At 41.6% G+C, this 27,548-nt stretch overlaps 2 protein-coding genes across 3 annotated transcripts; one reads left to right on the top strand and one right to left on the bottom strand.

Moving 5' to 3' along the window:
• Nucleotides 1-492: 492 nt before the first annotated feature.
• Nucleotides 493-12,488, bottom strand: kctd2 (potassium channel tetramerization domain containing 2). The gene is made up of 6 exons (XM_020453596.2): nucleotides 11,850-12,488; nucleotides 11,464-11,572; nucleotides 11,216-11,307; nucleotides 10,831-10,926; nucleotides 10,538-10,663; nucleotides 493-5,276 (listed from the first exon to the last, which is right to left on the bottom strand). Exons 1-6 carry the CDS (start codon nucleotides 12,222-12,224, stop codon nucleotides 5,247-5,249), a joined length of 828 nt encoding a protein of 275 aa, XP_020309185.1. The 5' UTR covers nucleotides 12,225-12,488; the 3' UTR covers nucleotides 493-5,246.
• On the top strand, nucleotides 11,374-25,785 carry tubgcp2 (tubulin gamma complex component 2). Of its 2 annotated transcripts, XM_031799272.1 has the most exons (19): nucleotides 11,374-11,554; nucleotides 11,944-12,171; nucleotides 13,319-13,476; nucleotides 13,565-13,693; nucleotides 13,797-13,973; nucleotides 14,218-14,380; nucleotides 16,008-16,215; nucleotides 16,844-17,043; nucleotides 17,517-17,706; nucleotides 18,090-18,235; nucleotides 18,417-18,597; nucleotides 19,577-19,757; nucleotides 20,959-21,131; nucleotides 21,371-21,499; nucleotides 21,607-21,727; nucleotides 22,054-22,197; nucleotides 22,413-22,541; nucleotides 24,906-25,069; nucleotides 25,367-25,785. In XM_031799272.1, exons 3-19 carry the CDS (start codon nucleotides 13,327-13,329, stop codon nucleotides 25,440-25,442), a joined length of 2,661 nt encoding a protein of 886 aa, XP_031655132.1. In that variant the 5' UTR covers nucleotides 11,374-11,554; nucleotides 11,944-12,171; nucleotides 13,319-13,326; the 3' UTR covers nucleotides 25,443-25,785. The 2 variants fall into 2 exon arrangements, with proteins under 2 accessions (XP_031655132.1, XP_020309239.1); XM_020453650.2 differs by lacking the exons at nucleotides 11,374-11,554; nucleotides 11,944-12,171 and adding an exon at nucleotides 12,654-12,757.
• The last annotated feature ends 1,763 nt before the right edge of the window (nucleotides 25,786-27,548 follow it).

Raw genomic sequence — 27,548 nt, forward strand, 5'->3', positions numbered from 1 at the left:
GCCTACATGGTCCAGGCACAATAACAGGACAGTGAAATGGTGTATTTAGTCAGTATGTATCGGCAAACAGAATCATGCTAATGTAGGGATTTCTAGTGACCTGCATATGATAATGCATGAGCATGGAGTAAGTTGTATCCACAGTTTCCGCGTTTGGCTTCCATGTTTTAAAAGTGTTCGAAAATGAAGTGGATAGTACATTTTACAAATTCGTAACATATCTTACAAAATGGGTGACGGACAACCACAAATTAATACATACCATACGAAATGTAACATACTAAATGGAGTGCTCTGATTTACGTACATAATAATACGAAATGCTCTGACACCAGGTTGCAGCGGCCTCAGGCTACTGTAAAGGCTAATCTCTTGAAGTTTGATACTGAAACATGCAGCTATTTGGGACGGGGACCCAATAATAGGCTAAATCAGAAAGTGTATGAATTTCTTGTGGATTTGTTCACTTTTCTAAAATGATGAAATATAATATTTGAGGTGGTATAAGATCTTTAAATCCACTTTCACACACACACACACAACTTAAACAGCTGTACAAAAACAAGTTACACACACACATTTTGAAACACAGAGACACATTTTATAATTAAAAACCAGACTGGATTTTGTTAAAATTATTCAATTGAAAAGAAACGGCATTTGGTAGACAAAATTCCAAAATATAAAATAAATAAAAGGGAAAGGAAAATCAGACAAAATGTTTCGGCTTCAAAATAGTTCTCCACAGTCTCCATTGACAATAGTCACATGACATGAATATTGTTGATAAATTAATACATTCAAAATCATTGAAGTTTTCAGTACATCTAAAATGTGTGTACAAGTATGTATGTGTATAAACACATGCAGATGTTACAGATTAACTATGGTAGAAGGAGCCCGGATTAAAATGATCCTCTCTTCATTTTGCATGTGGACTTGGATTTAGTGTGGTCTGCAGACGTGTTCAGTTTTCAATAGACAAAAGAGTCTGTTAATTTAGTGAGGTTAACTTTAAACTAGTTATTTGTTTTTGTAGCAACTGTTAAATTGACATGACACAAAACAGAAACAAAACATGATTAGAGAATACTTCTAGTTGCAGACTCATTGTTCCACACAAGAAATGTACGCCTACTACAGCCATGCCTCCCTCTGCTCTCCAACCATGCGCCATATAAAGTTTGCACTAACACAGATGTCCGACAAACTCCAGTACACAACATCGTATTCTGTAGTACACTGCATGTGTTTTTGCAGATTTGTTCAAATAGCACAAATATCGGAATAGTGCCGTGATAGGGGAAAACACTTTTTTTTTTTGCAATGATCGTTTGCATCCAAGCACAAAGTTCAATTTCAAAATTGGATGAACCAATCTGCAAGTATAAAAGGAAACAAGTAAATGTCAAAGGAGAAATTTGGGTTCAATGGAGTGAAAAATAAGTGCTTCAAAGTGAATGCATACAGCAACAACAAAAAAGTTCTGTCAGTGTAATTGTCATGGGATCAAAACAGACAGCATAAGTTGCCTTAAACATGCAATTCAAGAGAGAAAGCCAAATAAACATGTCCTGCCATTTTCCCGAAAGAAAAGGGCACTGTTCGCTTTTGGTTCGTTCCACGAAATGAGTGCCTTTTGCATCCCTTTGATATTTTAAGTGAAATTGTGCACCAACCAATATTGAATTTTAAATGCCTGATGTGCCCTTTAATATAGACCACATGGAGAATTCAATATTTTAGAAAATATGAATAAAAATACTTATTAAAAAGGGCAAAATTCAGCAATGGACATGTCCAACCATGCACCTTCTGACTTCCAGGAAGATTCAAGTTTTCACCATCATTGTAAAGCCCTAGTTATTTTGTTGCTTTGACAAATCAATTTCTGAAGTTTATTATTTCATAGGATTAGTGATTCATTTTAAGAAAAATACATTTGAAATTCAAGCCTGTTATGTAAACTAATCTCATTTTAATATGGTGAAACTATTCCTTTTTAAAAAAAATTTTTTTCAAAAGAAACATTGAACATCAAATAGTCAAATCATTGTGTAAAATCAGGTCAGCTGTTTCTACTCTGCATTTCCTGGTGTTTTGTTGTGGAAAACGTAACACGTCAACCCTGTTACCATAGATACACAGGTTAGAAGTGTTTTAACAATTGTGTTTTTTGTGAAGCTTGCGTTCCAATTGCCCCTCCCTGTTGCACACAACTTTCAATTTCCCCTGTCACAAGTGGAGTTATGGCTGATTTAAGATGAAATCGTCAACCCTGTTACTTTATTTAACACTTAATATAGGCATTAAAAAACAATTAAAGATGAGAAACCGGGCTCTTTATGACAGAATGTAAAAATGAGGTGAAATCAAATGTTATTGTTTCACCAAGTTACACATCTCAAAAGGCACCGACTTGGTGGAAGGACCCTTTTACTGAGATAAAATCACAACTACAACCACTGTCTCCTGTTCTCTGCCTCTCAGCTGGTTGTGGGGTAAACTTACAAGGCCAACTGCACCTACAGTCTACACACATTTATGACAGGAAAGAAAACAAAGGAATGCAGCGACAAACTAACAGAAATGGTTCAGGAGCTAAGGTACAGGGGTCAATAGGAGGGGCTTGGTTAAAAAGTATTGGCACAAAAGAAAAAGGAGTTAAGCCTGATAATCTGCACTGTACGTAAACAAACAGGACCTAGTCATGACGGAAGAATAGACTCGGTCAAGGTCTATTCCAGGAGTTTCTCTCACTGACTAATAACGGGAGATCGAACCAACAGAGGAACCACGCCACACGGGTCCCTTGGTGCCTCGTAGCGTTTCATTTCCAATGCGAGAGGAGCCTCAAAAGCCAGAGGGGGGGGGGGCAACAACTGTGCACAACACAGGTCAAAAGGCACAACACTGGACACAGACAGACAAAGGGAAAGAGAACAACCCCCAGGGGCTTTGAAAAAGGCCCAAAGAGGAGAAAAAGAGCCTCTATCAGAGAGTCAGTCATTCTTCCAGCAACACAGTCTGTGCGCTACTGCAGTTGTCCCAGTTTAGTAGTAGAATTGCACAACATGGGGGGGGGAGTCACGGGAAAAAAAAGTCAAGGAGCATAACGACAGCACAGGTAATTATTTTGGGGTGTGGTTTTTAAGTTGAACGCATTCTTACACATGCCGATATAACATAATTGCACCAAATATTCATTATACACAGGAAAAAGGTGTACAGATTATGTGACATTGATCACCTATGGGGTACTTATTTTAAGTACACAGTCAAATTGACAGAATGTAGTACAAATAGGGGTAATACCAGGATTTACTCCTGGGACAATGATATGGGTATAAGAGAAGTATACTCCAGACAAGCTTGTACCCATCACTGCTGGTTGGCACAGAGAGATGTAACACTTGTTGAGAAACAAAGTAGAATTTCCTTATTTCCCCCCAACGTTACAACTCAAAAAGATGAAATGTCCCATCCATGCGGCAATTTCAATACCCAATGTTCCTGTGGGTATACCTACTCTATAAACAATTCCAGTTAAATTTTGGCAGTATGCACTGTTATGTAAAGCAAACCTGTTAACTGAACATACGCCAAGGTGTGTAGCAGGCAAATGCACAGTGAGTGATAATTGGCATGAAAATGAAACAAAGGCGAGGCAGATTACAGATGATCACAGGTCCAACAGGCACACTGTACTGGACACATGCCATCACAGCCTTTCTGTGACCCGTCTCTTATCTCCGATTACAATTGTAAGATATGCAAAGAGAACACAGAGCTGCGAGAAATAAGGATCGTTTGAAAGGGTTATAAGGGAACAGAAAAATCTACTTAGAAGTTGTGTCATTGAAAGACTCTGGGTCGCTGATCATATTTCCAATCATTGACGTATAGCAGAGAGGCAGTGCATACACAAACGTACACCTTTGTCAATGGGGGAAACACAGAGAGGAGTGATATGTCCTCCCCCAATGGAATAAACTCACCATACTACACAAAAATATGACAAATATTAATCATTTGCATTAATTTTCTCCATATAATTTCATTATATATAGATGTATATTCCTCACATGCCTGACAATTGTGTACATGTGTGTGGTTTAGTCTTTTAAGTTGTGTGTTTTCTTTTGCACTGAAACATCACTAGCACGGCTGCAAAAAAAAAGAAGAAAAAAGAAAGATGTGCCCTCCCGGTGACAAAGGACTTTGACCCGAGCCCAAAAGAAAAATGGATGCTCAGTGTGATGGATGCTCAGCACTCAGCAGTGAAAGCCACTGATGAACCACTGTGGGGTGGAGCCTCTGTTAGACAAAAGGTCTGTTCCTCCCCACTTAACTCTAGTTTTATTATGAAAGACTTTGTGTGAGAGCAGGACTGACTGCACAAGACGACCAAAAGAGATGCTGTAGAACAGGGGTATTCAAATCTTACCCTACAAGGTCCATCCTACTGCTGGTTTTCTGTTCTACCTGATAATTAAAATCGCACCCACCTCGTGTCCCAAGTTGAAATCTGTCCCTGATTAGAGGGGGAAGAATGGGGGGGGGGTCCAGATTGAGGTCCAGATTTGAATTTGAGGGCTGTAGAAGATTCTGGTGGCTTCATTGTCCTTAGCCCCACCTCTCCGCCTTCAGCCTCTAAAGCGACTATGAACTGTCTTGGAGCTCCAGCTGTGGAGATGGTGGATATTCAAGCTTGTAGGTGGGGCGGGTCACAGTCAGTAGATTTTTTGTTTTCCTTCTTTTTGTGTTCTTTTTCGGCCTTTGAAAGTCCTGAGGAGATTATCACAGATTTCCGCCAAATCGACATAGCCGGACAGACAAGGAAAGGGCTCCCCACTAACTGTGTGATCACCTGAATGTGGAAGGTGACAATGATTTAGCTCTGTGTGGAGGTACTATAGACAAGATGGGGATTATGATCAGGGGCAAAACCTGAATCTTCAAAAGCCAATTTATGACAACAGGTGTTGTATTTAATAATACTCTATTGCCATCTCTTCAGAATCCCTCAAAATGTTCATGAATATAACTGAGAATAAGAAATGACGATGGGGTTATGTTGCAGCACTGTAGGGGAGGGGGATGGGAACCCCCCCACTGTGGAAAGGCACACCCAGAGGAGGGGGAGGTGAAACAGGTGAAGGTTTGGACCGTGGCTGAGGTGGTGCAGGGGACATCAGGAAATGTCACATGAGCTGAGCAGGGTGAGCTCAGGCCTGGGAGTCTCATCACATCCGTGAACCTCTCTCCTGGAGGATCTGTAAGGAGAGAAAATGCATCCGTCTAGATCAGGGATCATCAACTAGATTCATCCGCTACCTGATTCTTTCTTGAGAGGATGGTCAGGGGGCCGGATCATGAGGACAAATATGTTGTTGACAGCAAATTGATCGCAAGAAGTCCAAACATATATAATATTTAAATAAAACTATTTCAAACTTTGCTTACATTTGTATACGATCGCATCTCTCTCTTTTATGCTTGGAAATACTTTGGAACAGCTTTCCCATATTATAAATCACTTGGAGCTGAGTTGCTGGTGTTTTTACAGTGTTTTTAAAGTCTTACAGTCTGTTCAACGACAAAAACGTGTTTGATCTGAGAAATTAAGCCAATTGATTGCACCCAAAATTGGCCATTTTAAATTTATAGGAATCATATCAAATTAAATATAGTACCTAACATCCGATTTAAACCGAAAGTTTTTCCTACATTGGGGTAGACATGAGGAATCCAAGAAAATGGTGTAAAGTAACCCGCAGACCCCCCCCCCCCCATACACCTCACGCCAATCTGACCCCAACAATGAGTATACAGTATCAGTTTGACAAGTAGTATGGAGCTGCGGCTCTGAGTATTGTTTGTTCATCTTGTGTAATGTATTCTTAGTGAATATGGTGATATTTTTGTACCATGTTCTGAGAAATTAGTCATTGAAGTTGTTGGGTTTATGCCCCATCCTACATCCTGATATGACCAGGTTCTGACCACTAGATGGTGTTGTTCCTCCTATTAGGTGATCAAAAAAATTAAGAATCCCTCCCTCCCCATTGTTAAAGAGATAGTTCACCCAAATTACATATTGGTTTTCTTACCCTGTAACAGTCTATGAACCAGGTATGAAAGAAACTCATGTTTTGGTTTTGTTTACCTAGGGAAAAAAAGTTAGTATTTCAAACTGTGTGAAAGGAAACAAAAATCTAAATCAAACCAAAATGTATTGGTTGCGTACACCGTTTAGCATGTGTTGTAGTGGGTTGCTAGCTAGCATTAAACTTATCTCATAAAAAAACAATCAATCATAATCATAATCACAATCACTAGTTAACTACACATGGTTGATGATATTACTAGTTTATCTAGCGTGTCCTGCGTTGCATATAATCGATGCGGTGCGTATCGTTGCTCCAATGTGTACCTAACCATAAACATCAATGCCTTTCTTAAAATAAATACACAGAAGTATATATTTTTAAACCTGCATATTTAGCTAAAAGAAATCCAGGTTAGCAGGCAATACTAACCAGGTGAAATTGTGTCACTTCTCTTACGTTCATTGCACGCAGAGTCAGTGTATATGCAACAGTTTGGGCCGCCTAATTTGCCAGAATTGTACGTAATTATGACATAACATTGAAGGTTGTGCAATGTAAAAGGAATATTTAGACTTATGGATGCCACCCGTTAGATAAAATACAGAACGGTTCCGTATTTCATTGAAAGAATAAACATTTTGTTTTCGAGATGATAGTTTCCGGATTGACCATATTAATGATCTAAGGCTCATATTTCTGTGTTATTATGTTATAATTAAGTCTATGATTTGATAGAGCAGTCTGAGCGATGATAGGCAGAGCAGGCTCGTAAGCATTCATTCAAACAGCACTTTTGTGCGTTTTGCCAGCAGCACTTCGCAATGCTTCAAGCATTGAACTGTTTATGACTTCAAGCCTATCAACTCCCGAGATTAGGCTGGTGTAACCGATGTGAAATGGCTAGCTAGTTAGTGGGGTGCCCGCTAATAGCATTTCAAACATCACTCACTCTGAGACTTGGAGTGGTTGTTCCCCTTTCCCATGCAAGGGCCGCGGCTTTTGTGGAGCGATGGGTAATGCTGCTTCGAGGCTGGCTGTCGATGTGTTCCTGGTTCGAGCCCAGGTAGGAGCGAGGAGAAGGACGGATGCTATACTGGCAATACTAAAGTGCCTATAAGAACATCCAATAGTCAAAGGTTAATGAAATACAAATGGTATAGAGAGAAATAGTCCTATGATTCCTATAATAACTACAACCTAAAACTTCCTACCTGGGAATATTGAAGACTCATGTTAAAAGGAACCACCAGCTTGCATATGTTCTCATGTTCTGAGCAAGGAACTTAAACGTTAGCTTTCTTACACGGCACATATCACACTTTTACTTTCTTCTCCAACACTTTGTTTTGCATGATTTAAACCAAATTGAATATGTTTCATTATTTATTTGAGGCGAAATTCATTTTATTGATGAATTATATTAAGTTAAAATAAGTGTTCATTCAGTATTGTTGCAATTGTATCGGGTTTTTTGGTCCTCCAATAATCAATATCGGTATCGGCGTTAAAATCATAATCGGTCGACCTCTAGTTTGGGCTAGGCTTCTTAGTTCCAGTGAAGGGAAATCTTAATGCTACAGCATACAATGACATTCTAGACGATTGTTTGTCATTTTTCTCTCCCCAATTTCGTGGGATCCAAGTGGTAGTTACAGTCTTGTCTCATTGCTGCAACTCCCGTACGGACTCTCCCGTCGCTGCAACACCCGTACGGACTCGGGAGATGCAAAGGTCGAGAGCCGTGTGTCCTCTGAAACACAACCCAGCCAAGCCGCACTGCTTCTTCACACAACGCCCGCTTAACCCATCCGCACCAATGTGTCGGAGGAAACGCCGTACACCTAGCGACAGTGTCAGCAGGCACTGCGCCCGGCCCACCACAGGAGTCGCTGGAGCGCAATGGGACAAGAACATCCCTGCTGGCCAAACCCTCCCCTAATCCGGACGACGCTGGGCCAATTGTGCACCCCCCATGGGTCTCTCGGTCACGGCCAGCTGCGACAGAGCCTGGACTTGAACCAGGATCTCTAGTGACACAGCTAGCACTGAGTGACCACTGAGTCACTCAGGAGGCCCATCCTAGACAATTCTGTGCTTCCAACTTCGTGGCAATAGTTTGGGGAAGCCCTTTCCTGTTTCAGCATGACAATGCCCCCGTGCAAAAAGCGAGATCCATACAGAAATGGATTGTTGAGATCGGTATGGAAGAACTTGGCTGGCCTGCACAGAGCCCTGACGTCAACCCCATCGAACAACTTTGGGATGAATTTGGAACACCAACTGAGTGCCAGGCCTAATCTGACAACATCAGTCCCCGACATTAGTCCCTACAGCAATTTTCTAACATATAGTGGAAAACCCTCCCAGAAGAGTGCAAGCTGTTACAGCAGCAAAAGGGGGTCCAACTCCATATTAATGCCCATGATTTTGGAATGAGAATGAAAAGTATGTGGACAAGCAGGTGTCCACATACTTTTGGTCATGTAGTGTATATATAAAATAAATAACAAATCGAGAACAGCGGGACAAATCCAATGAATCACCCAAATAGCATTGTAGTAGTAATCAAAATGCAATCTATACATATGTATACTGGGAGAATTTACACAAGATATACTAAGAATGATATGCATTGCAGTAGATATATGAGAGTGAGCTATCGCAAGAATTCAGTATATAAACATGTGGGGTGTATAAACACTGTAAATAACATACAATTTACAGTAGTAGAAATATTAGAATGAGCTATGTTGGGGATACAGTATTTTAATACACAGTGTTGTTGGGTTCTGAGAATATGAAATATACTTATGTCACTGAAGGAGAGAGGGTAATGTATAACGTTTACATTATGTCAGGATATGTTATTGTTAGCCATCAGGGATCCTATGGGAAGGATCCTCTGGGAGGAGAAGAGATACAGTCTGGTACCAGGCACCATGACAGCCGTGAGTTGGGGAGGAGTGAGCACTTTGGGGTAGAGGTCAGGTCAGATGAAGTGAGGAAGAACAGATATCACTAAGGTTCTGTCTCGCAACAGAGATGCATTGGCGGTTCAGATGTGTAGGAGGAGACTCAGGAGGAAGTCTTAAATATCAGTGCTTGTGTGAATATGTCATCTTCTAATGCAGCTGTATTGATCCTCTGGGAAGAATAAACTTGGTTTGAGCTGTCATAGTGTCCGTTGTGTTTTACTCTGAGAATTAGAACCTGATAGTGTGAAACAAGAAGAGTCCAGTGGTTCAATATCTCTATAACATGTGACAGCAGCATTGACTCTCTGTGTGTGTGTGTATGTGTGATAGCTTATGTGTGTCTATTGTGTGAGTGAGTGTGCGTCACCTGCAAACCAAAGCATAGGTTGCTGTCATACCTGATCCATAGACTGCGTACAGGGTAAGAAAACCAATTTGTAATTTGGATGAACTATCCCTTTAACAATAACCTAATAGCAGGAACAGCACCATCTAGTGTTCAGAACACCTAATATCATGATGTAGGATGGGACATAAACAACTTAAATCACACATTGCTCTGAATAGGGGAAAGAAACATCAACAAATTCATGGAGAATACATTATATAGGATGAAGAAACAATACTCTGAGCCGTAGCATCATACTACTTGTCAAACAGAGAACTGATACTGTAGTATATACTTCTTGGTGTGGGATTGGCGTGGGATGTGGGTGGTTTTTGACAACTTGTTGGATTCCTCATGTCTTACTCATTGTTAGAAAAAAAATACTATCATTAATTTAATATTATATAAATAAATAAAATGGCCAATTTGGATGCAATTCCTCCGATATCAAATTATATTGCAACAAAATTATGTTTCTGCAATGCTCATCTTATCTGTTTCAGAACAATCTCTGAGATGACGGGTGTCGTGGCTTGCTGAAAGGACATCGAATGACCCTGCACAGATTTTTCCGTCACTGATCAATCGAAAAGAAAAAAAAACAAATCACAATCTCAGAGGTTTGCATTTTTTTCTTTTTAAGAAGAGGAGGGGCCAATTGGCACATAAACTTGCCCACAACTAGCAGGCAGAGGGGGATGCAGCTACTGCTCTGCTTCCGCTCCTCTTTCTAGTATCTTTTTTGAACTCGATCAAGCATCTGACGTAATAACGCAATATTTTAGCTCTGGGTTTCCGAGATTAGGCACCGGCTGATTTCAAAATATTCAGTGCCTATCATTTCCATTAACTTAGGGTTAAAAAAAAGTGAAGCTCAAAGTGAAGCTCAGTCTACACAACCGATGACGTGGGACGAGGCCTCATCTATACATTACACCATTTTTTAAGTCTGAAAATGCCTGACAAACTTTGATGTCGCAGTGAACTATCCCTACATGTGAGAATCTTCTGACTTCATGCCTAACACATGACTCACAGACACTCTCAGCAGCTGATCTCACCTTGGCCTTCTCAGTGGGCTCGATGACAATGCCGTTAGTGGAGTTGTTGAGCTCCCGGGAAACCACACACAGGAATTCAGCCTGGTCCTCGTTGCCATAGTTGTAGGACGAGCCGATGCTTATGAGCTGTGAGGGGAGATGGGGAAAGGGTGAGCGAGATTGTAAATTAGCTTAAAAAGTCAACTTCACAAGGACATTTTAAGGCACTGGAAAAAGGTATGGACATTACCAGATTTACCACCAACGACCTATGGATCTAAAGACAAGTGTTACATGACGACTACTAGGCCCACCTGCTCAAAGTTCCAGCCGTCTGACATGGTGGACACCATCTGGGTGAGCTCCTCCTCTTGGCACTGCAGCACCCGGTACACATGTTTCACTGGGCCCTGAGAGAAAAACAGATACTACAATAAAAGCCCCTGTTTCCACACAGTGACATGTGTCTACCAGAGCACATTAGGGTTAATTGGTGGGTAGGTGTTTTGCTTTGGAACAGTGAGTGGTGTGTGTGCGTATGCATGTGCTAGTATACACACAAACACAGACTTGTAAACACATTCATCCTCTGAAATGTTAGTGTTTGGTTTAGCATGTGTTATTTCACAGCATCAATGCCATCATCCATCCAAGACTAAGGCCTTTTCCATTCATCCTGTCTGCCTTTCCCTGGCATACCTGAGATGTCCTGTTCTCGTTGTCCCGTATCCTCTCCTTTACCAGCCTCACCAATGACGCAATATTGTAGAACTCCGCCTCCTCAAGGACACCTGAGACAGCCAACCAATAGTTTAGTGGCATGATACTAATAAGGAAAGGGCCTGTATCACACATCTGCAGAATCCCATTGCTTCTAAATAAAAGCATGGTGTGTGATCGGGATTTTATTTGACAATCTTTTTGAACTATTATTTAGACAGTCTTACCTTCTTCTGCTAGGTTCTTGTCCATGATCAGTTTCCCATGCCGCAGGTAATTCAGAATGGGGCCAAAGTATGTGGGATCTCTGTCAATCAGGTACGCACCGGTCTCATCCTAAGATATTTATAAAAGTTTGACAAAAAGGCCATTGCATGCCTGCCATTAGTGTCAGATAAATGTTTTTCTGGTGCTTCTTCACATGCAGATCAAATCATACATTACTATCAAATGGCTGAGCAGTAGACTTTTGATGAGTGTTACAATGTTCAAACATTTTAGCTTAAGGTGATGGGTGTAATCTCATGCATGATCTTCACAGTGGCAATTCATTATGAATGCTACATTGATGCACCTTGATTTATGATATAACGGTTATGATAGATTATGTTACCTTATCAGAGTCCAAATCCGGATCTTCTTGACACAATCGGTACAGGAACGATTTGGGGTCCCTGCACAATGTCTGTTTGGTTGTGACAAAGCAGGTTCCACCAACATTGAGGCGAACCCAGCGGGATCCGGGTTTCTCTGCTGGGGAACTGCAGCGGGATCCGGGTTTCTCTGACGGGGAACTGGGGTTGCTTCTCATTGGGAACCCAAACACTACTCTGCTAGTACTCGATACCCCGGGACTGGTGGGCAAGCTACTCCGCGGCGGAACCATGAGACTGGACGAAGCCAGCCGAACAGAGCCTCGGACATCACGGTGCTCGGTTTGTTCTATAGTGCTAGTACCACTCTGCTCCACAACGTGCAATTCAGCCATATTTCCTTCGTCAAAAACAAGCACACTGCAGGGTAACAATAATTCCTACCGATTCGTGAACACAACGGGGTTCTTTTTATCCAACAAGGTGGCTGACATTAGGGCGTTGTTACACACATTCGTCCATGCCTTACAAGACATCTATATTTCTTAGTTGAAATATACGATATTTTTTAGCAACATCGCTTGCAATGTTTTCCTAAAACAAATTGGCCATTCTTGTTTATTCAAACGTTAATCAGAAGACGACAATTCTTCCGGGTTGGAACGTCATTACTGTATACTTCCGCTATGTCGTTTTCCCCCTCCAAAATAAGAGTTCATTGTTTAAATATAAATGTTATTTTCAGTCATACTATAGTTAGTATTTAAATGAAAAATGTGTTCTCTGTTGATGTTGTACATCTCCTTATATTAAGCACTTTATTAAATTATTTTAATCTAAAAACATTTATTATGAAAGATCTGAAACAGTACATGTTGTGTTGCCAGACAGTTGGCGGTAACTGCTTGTTAGTCAACAGAGGCTTCAGGTAATGTGCTATCAATTTTTCCTGTTTTTAATCATCCTTTACTCGCTAAGTGTTTCCAGATAATACATTTCAAGATTCAGTTTATATAGCTAACCAGGTAGCTAAAAATGTTCGCTAGCAAGCTCTATTTTCAGACCCTATTCTAGTAGTTTAGCTAACGTGCTTGCTAAAAGTGGTTGGCTAGTTAGTTAGCTATCTAGCTTGACCAAATTGGGTCAATTTGAAGACCATCAAGCTAGCTTCATAACTAGCTAATTAAGGAAATAGTTTAATAATGTTGTGGTCTAGCCAGCTCAATTCGTTATACTAAAGCAAGAAAGGGAAGACACTAGAATCTAAAGCATCATCAGTTGTGTCCCTATGTAGCCAGAGAAGCTGCAACATCAATACGAGGGTGGAGGGGAGGGACATATTGATAGATAGCAATCAGCCACATTCATTTATACATTTGCATGCTTTAACTTTTAACTGCCATCATGTCATTATTAAACGGATAAACTGTTAGAGTTGAACTTGACAGAGGATGGATTATTTAGTTATTGACCTTTCTCATTTCAACAGCCTTAGCCATGAGTGAGTTTCGGATACATCATGACGTCAACGAGCTGCTCAGTCTGCTTCATGTGCGAGGAGGTGATGGAGCAGAAGTGTATATTGATTTACTGCAGAAGAACAGGACACCATATGTCACCACAACAGTGTCTGCACACAGTGCAAAGGTGATTGATGGGGAAATTATTGGCCAATTTTGTAAAGGTTAATGCTCTTTCTACCAATAGCCTTGACTAATTCAACTTTCATTCTCAGGTCAAAATAGTAGAGTATTCAAAGACGCCAGAGGACTTCCTAAGGAAATATGATGAGCTCAAGTCAAAAAATGTCCGCAACCTGGACCCACTGGTCTACCTCCTATCAAAGCTTAGCGAGGACAAAGAGGTAATCATTTTGCATATGTTACTCAGATGCTGACAATTCCTACACTGTTTAATTTAAAGTACAGTATTATGTCCCAATAACAATGTGTTTTAATATATTCCAGACGCTCCAATGTCTGCAACAGAATGCCAAAGAAAGGTCTGAAGCAACTGGTAATGTGACATCAAGTACAAGCACAACCTTTGCTATCCCTCCAACCAGCACCAAGATGTCAATGCAGGAACTGGAAGAGCTGCGCAAGAAGCTGGGAAACGTCACTGCCAGCTCCAACGTGCCCCAGGTGTGTACTCACATCATTTTAAAGGTTACTTATAATTAGGGACAGGATATTTTCTGGCCCTTTTTATAGTCTGTTACATAGTTGTAAAGTAGGGTCTGGAGTTTTTCCTGGTGAAGTCATGTAGTCAGAAAAAACTCCTGGCCCACGGCGTATGACTACTTCAAGTGGGCCGGACCAAATAGTTTTGAAAAGGCTAAAGTTGAATACATCTGTAGGTTCTACTATTTGTCCTCCATCTGTACAGTCGGCTGAGGTCACACGAAAGATGCTGAGGGACAGACACAACAAAAAGAACCCCACTCAGCCCAACCCAGTGTTTCCAAACTGGGTGTATGACCGGCCTGCTCTGATTGGGGACTTCATCACCGGTGCCACACCAGCAGGAGGAGACCCAGCAGTGGCTGTTGGTATGAATGTTCTTCATATGTCTGACACATTTTGATAGATTTCATGAAGTTTGTGCATACAGTGCCTTCAGAAAGTATTCATTACCCGGACTTATTCCACATTTTGTTTTTACAGACGGAATTCTAAATTGATCAAATGTATTATTTTTCTCACCTATCTACACACAATACCCCCAAAATGACAAGGTGAAAAGGGTTTATAGAAATGTTTGCTAATTTATTGAAAATTAAATACAGAAATATCAAATTTACACAAGTATTCACACCCCTGAGTCAATGCATGTTAGAATCACCTTTGGCAGCGATTACAGCTGTGAGTCTTTCTGGGTAAGTCTCTAAGAGCTTTGCACACCTGGATTGTACAATATTTGCACATTTATTATTTTACAAATTCTTCAAGCTCTGTCAAATTGATCATTGCTTGACAACCATTTTCATGTCTTGCCATAGATTTTATTGCAGATTTCAGCCAAAACGGTAACTTGGCCACTGGCCACTGTCTTCTTGGTAAGCAACTCCAGTGTATAATTGGCCTTGTGTTTTAGGTCATTGTCCTGCTGAAAGGTGAATTTATCTCACAGTGTCTGGTGGAAAGCAGACGGAATCAGGTTTTCTAAGATATTGCCTGTGCTTAGCTCCATTCCATTTCTTTTTTATCCTCAAACTCCCCCGTCCTTAACGATTAGAAGCATACCCATAACATGATGCAGCAACTACTCTGCTTGAAAATATGGAGAGTGGTACTCAGTAATGTGTTGTATAGGATTTTCCCCAAACATAACACTTATATTCAGGACATAAAGTGAATTGCTTTGCTACATTTTTTTGCAGTATTACTTTAGTGCCTTGTTGCAAACAGGATTCAAGTTTTGGAATATTTGTATTCTGTACAGGCTGCCTTATTTTCACGCTGTCAATTAGGTTAGTATTGCGGAGTAACTACAATGTTGTTGATCCATCCTCAGTAATCTCCTCAGTAATCTCCTATCACAGCCATAAACTCTGTATCAGTTTTAAAGACGCCATTGGTCTCATGGTGAAATCCCTGAGCGGTTTCCTTCCTCAACGGCAACTGAGTTAGGAAGGACGCCTGTATCTTTGTAGTGACTGGGTGTATTGATACACCATCCAAAAGTGTAATTAATAACTTCACCATGCTCATAGGGATATTCAATGTCAATTTTTTTTTTTACCTCATCTCTGTGTGTAGGGTGAGGTAGTCATTCAAAAATCATGTTAAACACTATTGCACAAAGAGTGATCCAATGCAACTTTTTATATGACTTGTTTTAATCCATTTTTACTCCTAAACTTATTTAGGCTTGCCTTAACGAAGATATTGAATATTTATTGACTCAACACATTTCAGCTATTTGTTTTTAATACATTTGTAACAATTTCTAAAAACAACATTCCACTTTGACATTATGGGGTATTGTGTGTAGGCCAGTGACACAAAATCTCTATTTAATCCTTTTTAAATTCAGTCTCCAAGATAACAAAATGTGGAAAAAGTCAAGGGGCGTGAATACTTTCTGAAGGCAGCGACTGCTCATTTTTATGTAGTGAATGCAATAAGGAAATGTGTGGAAATGTACCTCAAATCTCTTTGGTGTTTTATGATCAGGTACAATGCCCCTGCCAGCCCAGGAGCAGGCTTTGGTTGATGATCTGTTGTTTGTGCTGATCGGTGTGGATGGCAGAGACATCACAGCCCAGCCTGTCCTCGGGAGGCAGAACCGCTCCTTCATCATTGACCCCAGCCTTGACATGTCCATCAAGGAGCTGGTCAACAGGATACTACCAGTCGCCTCATACTACTCTACTATAACACGGTGAGTGAACTTTAACAAGGAAATATACACTGAGTGTACAAAACATTAAGGCCTTTCCTAATATTGAATTACACCCCCCCTTTGCACTCGGAACAGCCTCAATTCATCAGGGCACGGACTCTACAAGGTGTCAAAAGCATTCCACAGGGATGCTGGACCATGTTGACTAATGCTTCCCACAGTTGTGTCAAGTTGGCTGGATGTCCTTTGGGTGGTGAAGCATTCTTGATACACACAGGAAACTGTTGAGTGTGAAAAACCCAGCAGTGTTGCAGTTCTTGACACAAACTGGTGCGACTGGCACCTACTACCACCCTCTCAAGGATTAAAAATCCTTCTTTAACCTGTCTCCTCCCCTTCATCTACAGTGATTTTGAAGTGGATTTAACAAGTGACATCGGTAAGGGATCATAGCTTTCACCTGGATTCACCTGGTCAGTCTGTCATGGAAAGAGCCGGTGTTCCTAATGATTTGTACACTCAGCCTAGATACTTAACTTTGTTTTGTTTCTGCGGGACTCAAGTTGTGATCCTTACACCATCTGGAAATGTATCATGTGGCTTTCATTGTCAAACAATTTGTTTGTGTTTTGTCTGGTATAACAGTTTGGCTGTGTTTGTCTGGCAGCTTCACTGAGGAGAAGTCGTCCTTTGAGTACGGCCAGGTGAACCACGCCCTGACGGCGGCCATGAGGACCCTGATGAAGGAGTACCTGATCCTGGTGACCCAGCTGGAGCACCTCCACAGGCAGGGCATGCTCTCCCTGCAGAAGCTCTGGTTCTATATCCAGCCTACCATGAGGACCATGGAGATCCTAGCCTCCATTGGTAAAGCTGTTATGATCATACAATAAATTGTATATATAAACGGAGTATACCAAACATTAGGGAACACCTTCCTAATATTGAGTTGCACCTGTCCCCTTTGCCCTCAGAACAGACTCAATTTGTCGGGGCATGGACTCTACAAGGTGTCGAAAGCGTTCCACAGGGATGCTGGCCTGTGTTGACTCCAATACTTCATACAGTTTTGTCACGTTGGCAGTATGTCCTTTGGGTGGTGGACCATTCTTTATACACAGGGGAAACTGTTGAGCATGATGAGCATTGCACTTTTGGACATTCAATTGTGTTATTGCTTTTTAGATAGATCTGTCAGAGGTGTTATGCTGATATTGTCTTGTCCAGTGGTCTATGAGGATGAGATGGTAGTGTGTGGTATGTTGTTGCAGACTGCCCAAAGTAAAAAGTGCCCCTAGTAAAAAAGATAATCAGTGGGTTGCATGTTCTGCTTCTCAAAGCCTCCTCGGTGGACAAAGGAGACTGCATGGGTGGGTCGACGTTGAGCCTCCTTCATGATCGTACCTTCAACTACACTGGAGACAGTCAAGCCCAGGAACTGTGCCTATACCTCACGAAAGCAGCTAGTGTCCCTTACTTTGAGATACTGGAGAAATGGATCTATAGAGGCATCATCAAGGACCCTTACAGGTATCGTTTTTTTATTTTTGTCACGCAACTCATTTCCCACATTTCTTCATTTCTACCATTTAATCAAATAGGTACTTCTGTATTATGTCAGGGTAGCCTAGTGGTTAGAGCGTTGGACTAGTAACCAAAAGGTTGCAAGTTCGAATCCCCGAGCTGACAAGGTACAAATCTGTCGTTCTGCCCCTGAACAGGCAGTTAACCCACTGTTCCTAGGCCGTCATTGAAAATAAGAATTTGTTCTTAACTGACTTGCCTAGTAAAATAAAGGTTAAAAAATAATAATAATTATGTTACAGACTTGGACATGAGTTATGGCAATTTTAGATTTTTACATAATTAGTTCGTTTTGTTCATGTTTTTTGTGATTTATTTTGTCTTCACAGTGAGTTCATGGTTGAAGAGCACGAGCTACAGAAAGAGAAGATCCAGGAGGACTACAACGACAAGTATTGGGATCAGCGGTACACCATCGTACAGCACAGAATTCCATCCTTTCTTCAGAAAATGGCAGACAAAATTTTAAGTACAGGTAAGGCGCATCATACTGTTCGCATCAGATTTGCTCAGGTCACCCTTTTAGAGCATCCTGACCATGGCCAGTGCAATTCACAGTTTTCTTATAGTGTAGAAAACAAGGAGTATCAAGGTCCTGATCATTTGTAGTGGAGTTTTTGTGTCTGTTTTTTTCTTCTTCTCATCCTGTTCTATAGGGAAGTACCTCAACGTGGTGAGAGAGTGTGGCCGGGACGTGACATGTCCCGATGCTAAGGAGATCCTCTACACTCTCAAGGAGAGAGCCTACGTGGAGCAGATAGAAAAATCATACTACTACGCCAGCAAGGTCCTTCTAGACTTCCTGATGGAGGAGAAGGAGCTGGTCGCACGCCTTAGGTAAACAACAACAACACAACCATAAATAGATCATTCAAGTTTGATAGGGTATTTCTGATTTGGTATGCTCAAATTAAAATTGTTTTTGTCACATGCAACAATGCAGTTCAAGAAATAGAGTTAAGAACATATTTACGAAATAAACTAAAGTAATTAAAAAATAAAAATAAAATTAAGTAACAAGTAAATGACATAACAATAACAAGGCTATATACAGGGGTTACTGGTACAGAGTCGATGTGTGGGGGTACAGGTTAGTCAAGGTCATTTGTAAAGTGACTATGCATAGCTAATAGACAGTGAGTAGCAGCAATATAAAAACAAAGGGGAGCGTCAATGTAAATAGTCTGAGTGGCCATTTGATTAATTGTTCAGCAATCTTATGGCTTGGAGGTATAAGCTGTTAGGGAGCCTTTTGGACCTAGACTTGGCGCTCCGGTACAGCTTCCCGTGCGGTAGAGAGAACAGTCTATGACTTGAGTGACTGGAGTCTTTGACAAAAAATGTTGTCCTTCCTCTGACACCGCCTATTATATAGGTCCTGGATGGCAGGAAGCTTGGCCCCAGTGATGTTCTGGGCCGTACACACGACCCTCTGTAGCGCCTTACAGTCAGATCCCGAGCAGTTGCCAAACCAGGCGGTGATGCAACTGGTCAGGATGCTCTTCGATGGTGCATCTGTCAAACGTTTTGAGGATCTGGGGACCCATGCCAAATCTTTTCAGTCTCCTGAAGGGGAAAGGGTGTTGTCATACCCTCGTCACAACTGTCTTGGTGTGTTTGGACCATGAATGTTCGTTGGTGATGTGGTCACCAAGGAACTTGAAACTCTCGACCCGCTCCACTTCAGACCCTTCGATGTTAATGGAGGCCTGTTCGGCCCTCCTTTTCCTATAGTCCACGATCATCTCCTTTGTCTTGCTCACATTGAGGGAGAAGTTGTTGTTCAGTTGTATGCTAAAATATGTATTCTTCCTAGGTCAATCAAGCACTACTTCTTAATGGACAAGGGAGATTTCTTTGTCCATTTCATGGATCTGACAGAAGAGGAGCTGAAAAAGCCAGTGGATGACATTGTCCCTCCCAGACTGGAGGCCTTACTAGAGCTGGCTCTGAGGATGAGTACTGCTAACACAGACCCATTCAAAGATGACCTGAAGGTAATTATAAACCGGATTTTTATTTATTTTAAATGTAACCTTTATTTAACTAGGCAAGTCAGTTAAGAAGACATTCTTATTTACAATGACGGCCTACACCGGCCAAACCCGGACGACGCTGGGCCAATTGTGTGCCGTCCTATGGGACTCTCAATCACGGCCGGTTGTGAAACAGCCTGGATTCAAACCAGGGTGTCTGTAGTGGACCGCTGTCTCCAGGCACTCTGCATTGCGTCGTGACCAAGAACAGCTCTTAGCCGTGGTATGTTGGCCACCCCTCTGGCCTTATTGATTAAATATCCTAGACGAGTACCAGTCTGGAATTGATACTATCTTGTTAACAGCAGCACCATCTAGTGGTTACCTTATTCATTCAGTTTCAGTTTTGTAAATGGGTTTAGTTCAAGCATCATGACCTAAATGCATACTACACGGTATGATTTTAAATATCCTTTCATGCATGCATTATGATGAATAGGCTCGTGTAACCTTCCCAAAATATGTCTGAGCATATTAACATTTGCTTACAGCAGCTGGGGGCACTATTGACTACTTTGAGGTGAATCTAAAGTCATTTATTATCTTGTTATTCAAATGGTGCGTCCATTGCTGTTCACTGCATTAGACCTTTCTTATAGCTGCACTCTAGCACAGTAATAGACAATTGCTGAGGGGCAGAATCACAATTGTATAGCAGGGATGGGCAACTTTGTTGGAGGTGGGGGCCACCAAAAATCTGAACTCATGATGTGGCTCACGGGTCTGCGTACCCACATCCATAACCACACATGCAGTCAGAGCCGGCCCTAGCCTTTTGGGTGCCATAAGCAGCTTTAGAGTACATTTTCTGCAATTCTACACATTTTGCCATAGTGGAGAGAAATGTTTTTAATATGATATCTGAGCAAAGTAGGAGACAACAACACCTCCGCCACGTTGATCTTCAACAGGGGCCCCACAGCGGTGCGTGTTCAGCCCCCTCCTGTACTCCCTGTTCACCCATGACTGCCTGGCCACGCACATCTCCAACTCAACCATCAAGTTCGCTGACGACACAAAAGTGTTTTTTTGGGAGAGGGGAAATTGCGATCTATAGGATATACATATAAAAGACTAAGTTAAACAACTGGTATGTAATGTGGCTGTTTTGGAGGGGCGTCACACTGAACTCTTCCACTCACCCTCTGGTCCGGTTTCCCAGATTGACCTGATGCCACATGACGTGATAACCCAACTGCTGCGGGTGCTGGCCATCGAGACCAAGCAGGAGAAGGCCATCATCAATGCCGACCCCACCGAGGTGGCCCTCAGCGGCCTGGAGGCCTTCTCCTTCGACTACATCGTCAAGTGGCCGCTGTCACTTATCATCAACAGGTCGGTACACTGGGGCTATATCCAAGGCCAGGTCCTCTGACCTCGGTATGACTTCCTGATTAAATGAAGGCCAAAAAAAAGCTCACTTGAAGATGGGATTCAAATAAAAAATATATACTTTTCTACCCAAATGTAGCTTTTCTCAATCTATTGACAACCCCCCCCGGGGACCCAGGGCATGCTAAATGTCAATACTATAACCATGTGTTCTGTCTGATTCAGAGTTTGTATTTTTCTAGGAAAGCGCTTACGAGATACCAGATGCTATTCCGTCACATTTTTTACTGCAAACATGTCGAGAGGCTGTTGTGCAACGTGTGGATCAGCAACAAAACAGCCAAGCAGTACGCCTTGCACAGAGCCAAGTGGTGAGTTGACGAAACTTCTTCACTTAACTTCCTTGTTTGTTCCTCTTAGTGCCAACTTCCTAATAGCAAGTTATAATATAAGCTATCTGGTTTCCTCCTCCCTGAAGGTTTGCAGCAGCGTTTGCCCTGAGACAGCGCATGCTGAACTTTGTCCAGAACATCCAGTACTACATGATGTTTGAAGTCATGGAGCCCACCTGGCATATCATGGAGAACAACCTGAAATCTGTGCGTGGAAAGTAACCAAGGCTGCTCCTCACCTTGATAGCATTCAGTGCTATCATGTATCAGCCTATAGCTACTTGTGGTGTAATTGTTCTGTGCCTAGTGTAGTAGATTGGCATCCATTACCAATGTCAGCCACAAGCATTTTCTTTGCTTTGACCTAAGATTGTTGTGGTCAAACGTTTTTTTCCAGTCCTCATTTTCAATATTACATTCATTTAATATGCTCCTAATAACTGCATGCTGCAGTTTAGTGCACACTGTCATAACCATGCCACACCCTGCATTGACCACGAATGCCCTAATATAGTCCATCTTGTCTCTCTCAGGCCTCCAACATAGACGACGTGCTCTGTCATCACACCAGCTTCCTGGACAACTGCCTGAAGGACTGCATGCTGACCAACCCAGAGCTGCTCAAGATCTTCTCCAAGCTCATGTCCGTGTGTGTCATGTTCACCAACTGCATGCAGGTTAGTGGATGTGGAACGCAAACTACAAAAACTGGGAATGTCAAGGCAGCTTGTTGTAGCTTAAACGTAATGGTATTGAATTTAAATACAAATACATGCAACTCATTAGAAGTATGGTGATATGTAGCCAAATATCCCCTCCCTCCCCCCTGTGTGACTATACAGTGTCTCTCACTGCTGATCCTTATTAAATGTGTGTCTATTTCCTGGTGTAGCGCTTCACCCAGAGCATGAAGCTGGACCGGGAGATGAACCGCCTGACTCTGGAGCACGGCACCATGGAGGGTCCTCCCACCCAGAGCGAACGCACCGTGGAGCAAGAGAAGAAGAGGCTCACCTCCAAGGTAACTACACACATACTCACAGATACTCACTGCTATAGACAACTTGAAGCATGGCTTTCAAAGGTAAAACGTCAAAGTATGACATGGGTTTTACCTGGGTATGTTACATAGAACAACAACCAAATACAATAGTATCGTAAAGATGTCAATGAATGTTTTGTATTCTGTCTCAAGTGCAATCTATCAGATATAACATTTCTGTATCCCAATCAGAAAATGTCTTTACCTACAGATGAAGTCAGAAGTTTACATACACTCCACACATTTCTTGTTAACAAACCATAGTTTAGGCAAGTCGGTTAGGACATCTACTTTGTGCATGACACAAGTCATTTTTTGCAACAATTGTTTAGACAGATTATTTCACTTATAATTCACTGTAACACAATTCCAGTGGGTCAGAAGTTTACATACACAAAGTCGACTGTGTCTTTAAACAGCTTGGACAATTCCGGAAAATGTCATGGCTTTAGAAGCTTCTGATAGGCTAATTGACATCATTTGAGTCAATTGGAGGTGTACCCTTGGATGCATTTCAAGGCCAACCTTCAAACTCAGTGCCTCTTTGCTTGACATCATGGGAAAATCAAAAAAAAATCAGCCAAGACCTCAGAAAAAAACTTGTAGACCTCCACAAGTCTGGTTCATCACTGGGAGCAATTTCCAAACGCCTGAAGGTACCACGTTCATCTGTACAAACAATAGTAACCAAGTATAAACATCATGGGACCACGCAAACGTTATAAAGCTCAGGAAGGTGACGCGTTCTGTCTCCTCGAGCAAATCAATCCCAGAACAACAGCAAAAGACCTTGTGAAGATGCTGGAGGAAACCGGTACAGAAGTATCTATATCCACCATAAAACGAGTTCTATATCGAAAGGCCACTCAGCAAGGAAGAGGCCACTGCTCAAAAACCGCCATTAAAAAGAGCCAGACTACGGTTTGCAACTGCACATCGGGACAAAGATTGTACTTTTTGGAGAAATGTCCTCTGGTCTGATGAAACACTAATAGAACTGTTTGGCCATAGTAACCATCGTTATGTTTGGAGGAAAAAGGGGGAGGCTTTCGAATTTTATTGGTCACATACACATGGTTAGCAGATGTTAATGTAAGTGTAGCGAAATGCTTGTGCTTCTAGTTCCGACCATGCAGTAATATCTAACAAGTAACAATTTCACAACAGCACCTTATACACACAAGTGTAAAGGAATGAATAAGAATAGGTAAATATAAATATATGGATGAGCGATGGTCGAACGGCATAGACAAGATGCAGTAGATGGTATAGAATACAGTATATACATATGAGATGAGTAATGTAGGGTATGTAAACATTATATAAAGTGGCATTATTTAAAGTGACTAGTGATACATTTATTACATCCAATTTTTAATTATTAAAGTGGCTAGAGATTTTGAGTCCGTATGTTGGCAGCAGCCACTCAATGTTAGTGATGGCTGTTTAACAGTTTGATGGTCTTGAGATAGAAGCTGTTTTTCAGTCCCTTGGTCCCAGCTTAGATGCACCTGTACGGACCCCGCCTTCTGGATGATAGCGGGGTGAACAGGCAGTGGCTCGGGTGGTTGTTGTCCTTGGATCTTTTTGGCCTTCCTGTGACATTGGGTGGTGTAGGTGTCCAACCATGAAGCATGGGGGTGGCAGCATCATGTTGTGGGGGTGCTTTGCTGCAGGAGGGACTGGTGCATTTCATAAAATAGATGGCATCATGAGGTAGGAAAATGATGTGGATATATTGAAGCAATATCTCAAGACCTCGGTCAGAAAGTTAAAGCTTGGTCACAAATGGGTTTTCCAAATGGACAATGACCCTAAGCATACTTCCAAAGTTGTGGCCAAATGGATTAAGGACAACAAAGTCAAGGTATTGGAGTGGACATCACAAAGCCCTGACCTCAATCCTATACATTTGTGGGCAGAACTGAAAAAGCGTGTGAGCAAGGAGGCCTACAAACCTGACTCAGTTACACCAGCTCTGTCAGGAGGAATCGGCCAAAATTCACCCAACTTATTGTGGGAAGCTTTTGGAAGGCTACCTGAACCGTTTGACCAAAATTAAACAATTTAAAGGCAATGCTACCAAATACTAATTGAGTGTATTTAAACTTCTGACCCACTGGGAATGTGATGAAATAAATAAAAGCTGAAATAAATCATTCTCTACTATTATTCTGACATTTCACATCCATAAAATAAAGTGATGATCCTAACTGACCTAAGACAGGGCATTTTTACTAAGATTAAATGTCAGGAATTGTGAAAAACTGAGTTTAAATGTAGTTGGCAAAGGTGTATGTAAACTTCCGACTTCAACTGTATGTCGTTGTTCCCCGTCATCAGTTCCTAGCGGAGCACATGGACGCCCTGCAGTCAGACTCGTGCTTCGAAGCCACCATCAGCAAGTTTGACAGCAACTTCAGCACACTGCTCCTGGACCTGCTGGACAAGCTCAGCGTCTACAGCACCAACGACTGTGAGCACAGCATGATTAACATCATCTACCGGTGGGTATACTACTGCACAGGTCTATCTCTGGTACTGGAGAGATACTGGCTACGCACGCTTTTGTTGCTGCCCAGCACCCACACACCTGATTCAACTGATCAAGGTCCAGACTGAACACTGTGAGAAGTTGGTTATTGGAAATGGGTGTGTTAGTGCCGGGCTGGAACAAAAACCTGCGTACCCCCAGCTCTCCAGGACCGGAGTGGGGAAACTCCTGGTCTAGAGATAGTTGCTTGAATGGATATGCTAAGATAGTTACAATCCTAGTAAAAACTGCTTTGAATTTGATTCCATAGGTTGGATTTCAACGGGTTCTACACAGAGCGCCTTGAGAGGATGGCTATAGAGAGAAGTCAGAAGGCTGCTGCATAGCATTGTCAAAGTGTGCTTGATGGTAACCCAAGCAATATGTATTTATTTCTCCTACTCCTGCCCATATAAAAACCACCTTCAAAGACGACATTTCTCCCCCAGACATTTCTCCCCGTATCAAACATAAAACAGTTTAGTGTTTGATTCAAGAAACTATCAACATAGATATTGATGTGTTTTGAAACCGGCTCTATGGTGTTTCCCCCTTTTTAAGGGAACTGTGTGCATTTCTTTCAGAAATCAAATAACCTGGAGCTCTATAGGGGTAACTTGTTTTTTACCTCATGTTTTTTTGTGTGTGTTTCCTGTGTACAATAACACATATTAAATGTCCCCAAGCATTCTCTTTGTCATCTTTGCTTACAGAATTAAAAAACACCTTAGACAGTAAACCGTAGGGGGGAATGGGTGGCAAAGGGTTAGTTGAGCCACCCCTTGTTTCTAGGAAACCATACACAAAATGTATAATGTGACCAAATATTTAGGAAGATGTCATAATTTCATGGAGTCTGTGAAGAAGAAACCACTTGGGAAAATTGGTAAGGAAGTTAGGTCCCAAAAAATCTATTTTCACAAAGTTAAATACATTTGTGGTATAGGTTTCATGATGTTTGTATCTAAACCAAAGTAGATTTTGTTTTTTTAAGACTGTTTTATACATCAGCTGGGGTCTCTATAAGCTACAATATGAGGTCATGCACCTAGCATGAGAGTGCATCCTTGTAGCTGTGTGGGCTAATATAGTCAAGGCAACAACTACTCTTCCTGGGGTCCAAACACATTAAGGTACTTGCATATAAAACGGTACATCATATAACATTTATTATACCATTACACCCCTACATATCTATAATACCACCATACAACAATACTGTGTGTGTGTAGAATGCGTGCTAACACTTATGTGCGTATGCGTGTCTCTTCACAGTCCCCGCTCTTCCATAAGGTGTATTTTTACCTGTTTTTAAAATCTGATTCTACTTGCATCAGTTACCTGATATGGAATAGAGTTCCATGTAGTCATGGCTCTATGTACTACTACCCATAGTCTGTTCTGGACTTGGGGATTGTGAAGACACCTCTGGTGGCACGTCTTGTGGGTTATGCATGGGTGTCTGGGCTGTGTGCTAGTAGTTTAAATAGGCAGCTCGGTACAGTCCGCTTGTCAACACTTCTTACAAAAACCAGTAGTGATGAAGTCATTCTCTCTTCCACTTTGACCCATGAGAGATTGACATGCATATCATTAATGTTAGATCGACTTGCTCAATTTCCACATGATTCATTACAAGATTTAGTTGAGGGTTAAGGGTTTAGTGAATGATTTGTCCCAAATACAACGCTTTTAGTTTTTGAAATATTTAGGACTAACTTGTTGCCACCCACTCTGAAACAAACTGCAGCTCTTTGTTAAGTGCTACAGTCCATTCAGCCCCTGTAGAAGCTGACGTGTATGGTGTTGAGTCATATGCAGACAATAGACACGCTGGCCTTACTGAAAGCCAGGGGCATGTCGTTAGTAAAGATTGAAGAAAGGGACATCATGCCCCGTGTATACAAACGGAAAACAAGCAGCCCCCCCCCCCCCCCCTTTGAGGTTCTTGAAAGTGAAGGGAAGAAGTCCATTTGAGCAGCAGCAAGGGATGAAAAAATGAGACAGTGACACTGAAGAGGAACATTGACAAAAAATGAACATGTACCTGTGAAAAAAGAGTTGATAGAGTAGCAGAGAAGGTCTTGCCTGATGACATAGAGTCTGAGCTTGCTGAACATATCAAGAATCTCACTGACCAGTTTCATGGGTTTAGTTGCCTCAAATGCAGAGAACTTGCCCACGAATGTGAAGGCGGCTCAATTTACCCTGTCTTTATACTAATTTTACCCAATACCTGGTAAATTGTGCCAAGAGGTCACTTTTGGACATGCTATGTTTTCAGAACTGTTATGTTTAATTTGGATTATTGACGTGGATACTCCACATCCTGAAATCTATGTTAGAAAGAATACTATATTTCCCTTTACCTAGTGATGCTGAATGTAAAAATGGCAAATTTTACCCCACTCACCCCTATTAATGAGGAAGAGGCTATAAGGACACAGCTGAAG

The sequence above is a fragment of the Oncorhynchus kisutch genome, linkage group LG20 (genome assembly GCF_002021735.2).
Source record: "Oncorhynchus kisutch isolate 150728-3 linkage group LG20, Okis_V2, whole genome shotgun sequence".
Taxonomy (NCBI): Eukaryota; Metazoa; Chordata; class Actinopteri; order Salmoniformes; family Salmonidae; genus Oncorhynchus; species Oncorhynchus kisutch.

Coding starts and splice junctions, on each gene's coding strand:
- tubgcp2 (XM_031799272.1), top strand. CDS start 13,327: ATGAGTGAGTTTCGGATACATCATGACGTCAACGAGCTGCTCAGTCTG. Junction 17,707..18,089: donor ATCATCAAGGACCCTTACAG/GTATCGTTTTTT, acceptor TTGTCTTCACAG/TGAGTTCATGGTTGAAGAGC. Junction 21,728..22,053: donor TGGAGAACAACCTGAAATCT/GTGCGTGGAAAG, acceptor TGTCTCTCTCAG/GCCTCCAACATAGACGACGT.
- kctd2 (XM_020453596.2), bottom strand. CDS start 12,224: ATGGCTGAATTGCACGTTGTGGAGCAGAGTGGTACTAGCACTATAGAA. Junction 11,308..11,463: donor CAAGAACCTAGCAGAAGAAG/GTAAGACTGTCT, acceptor TGGCTGTCTCAG/GTGTCCTTGAGGAGGCGGAG. Junction 10,664..10,830: donor ACGGCTGGAACTTTGAGCAG/GTGGGCCTAGTA, acceptor CTCCCCTCACAG/CTCATAAGCATCGGCTCGTC.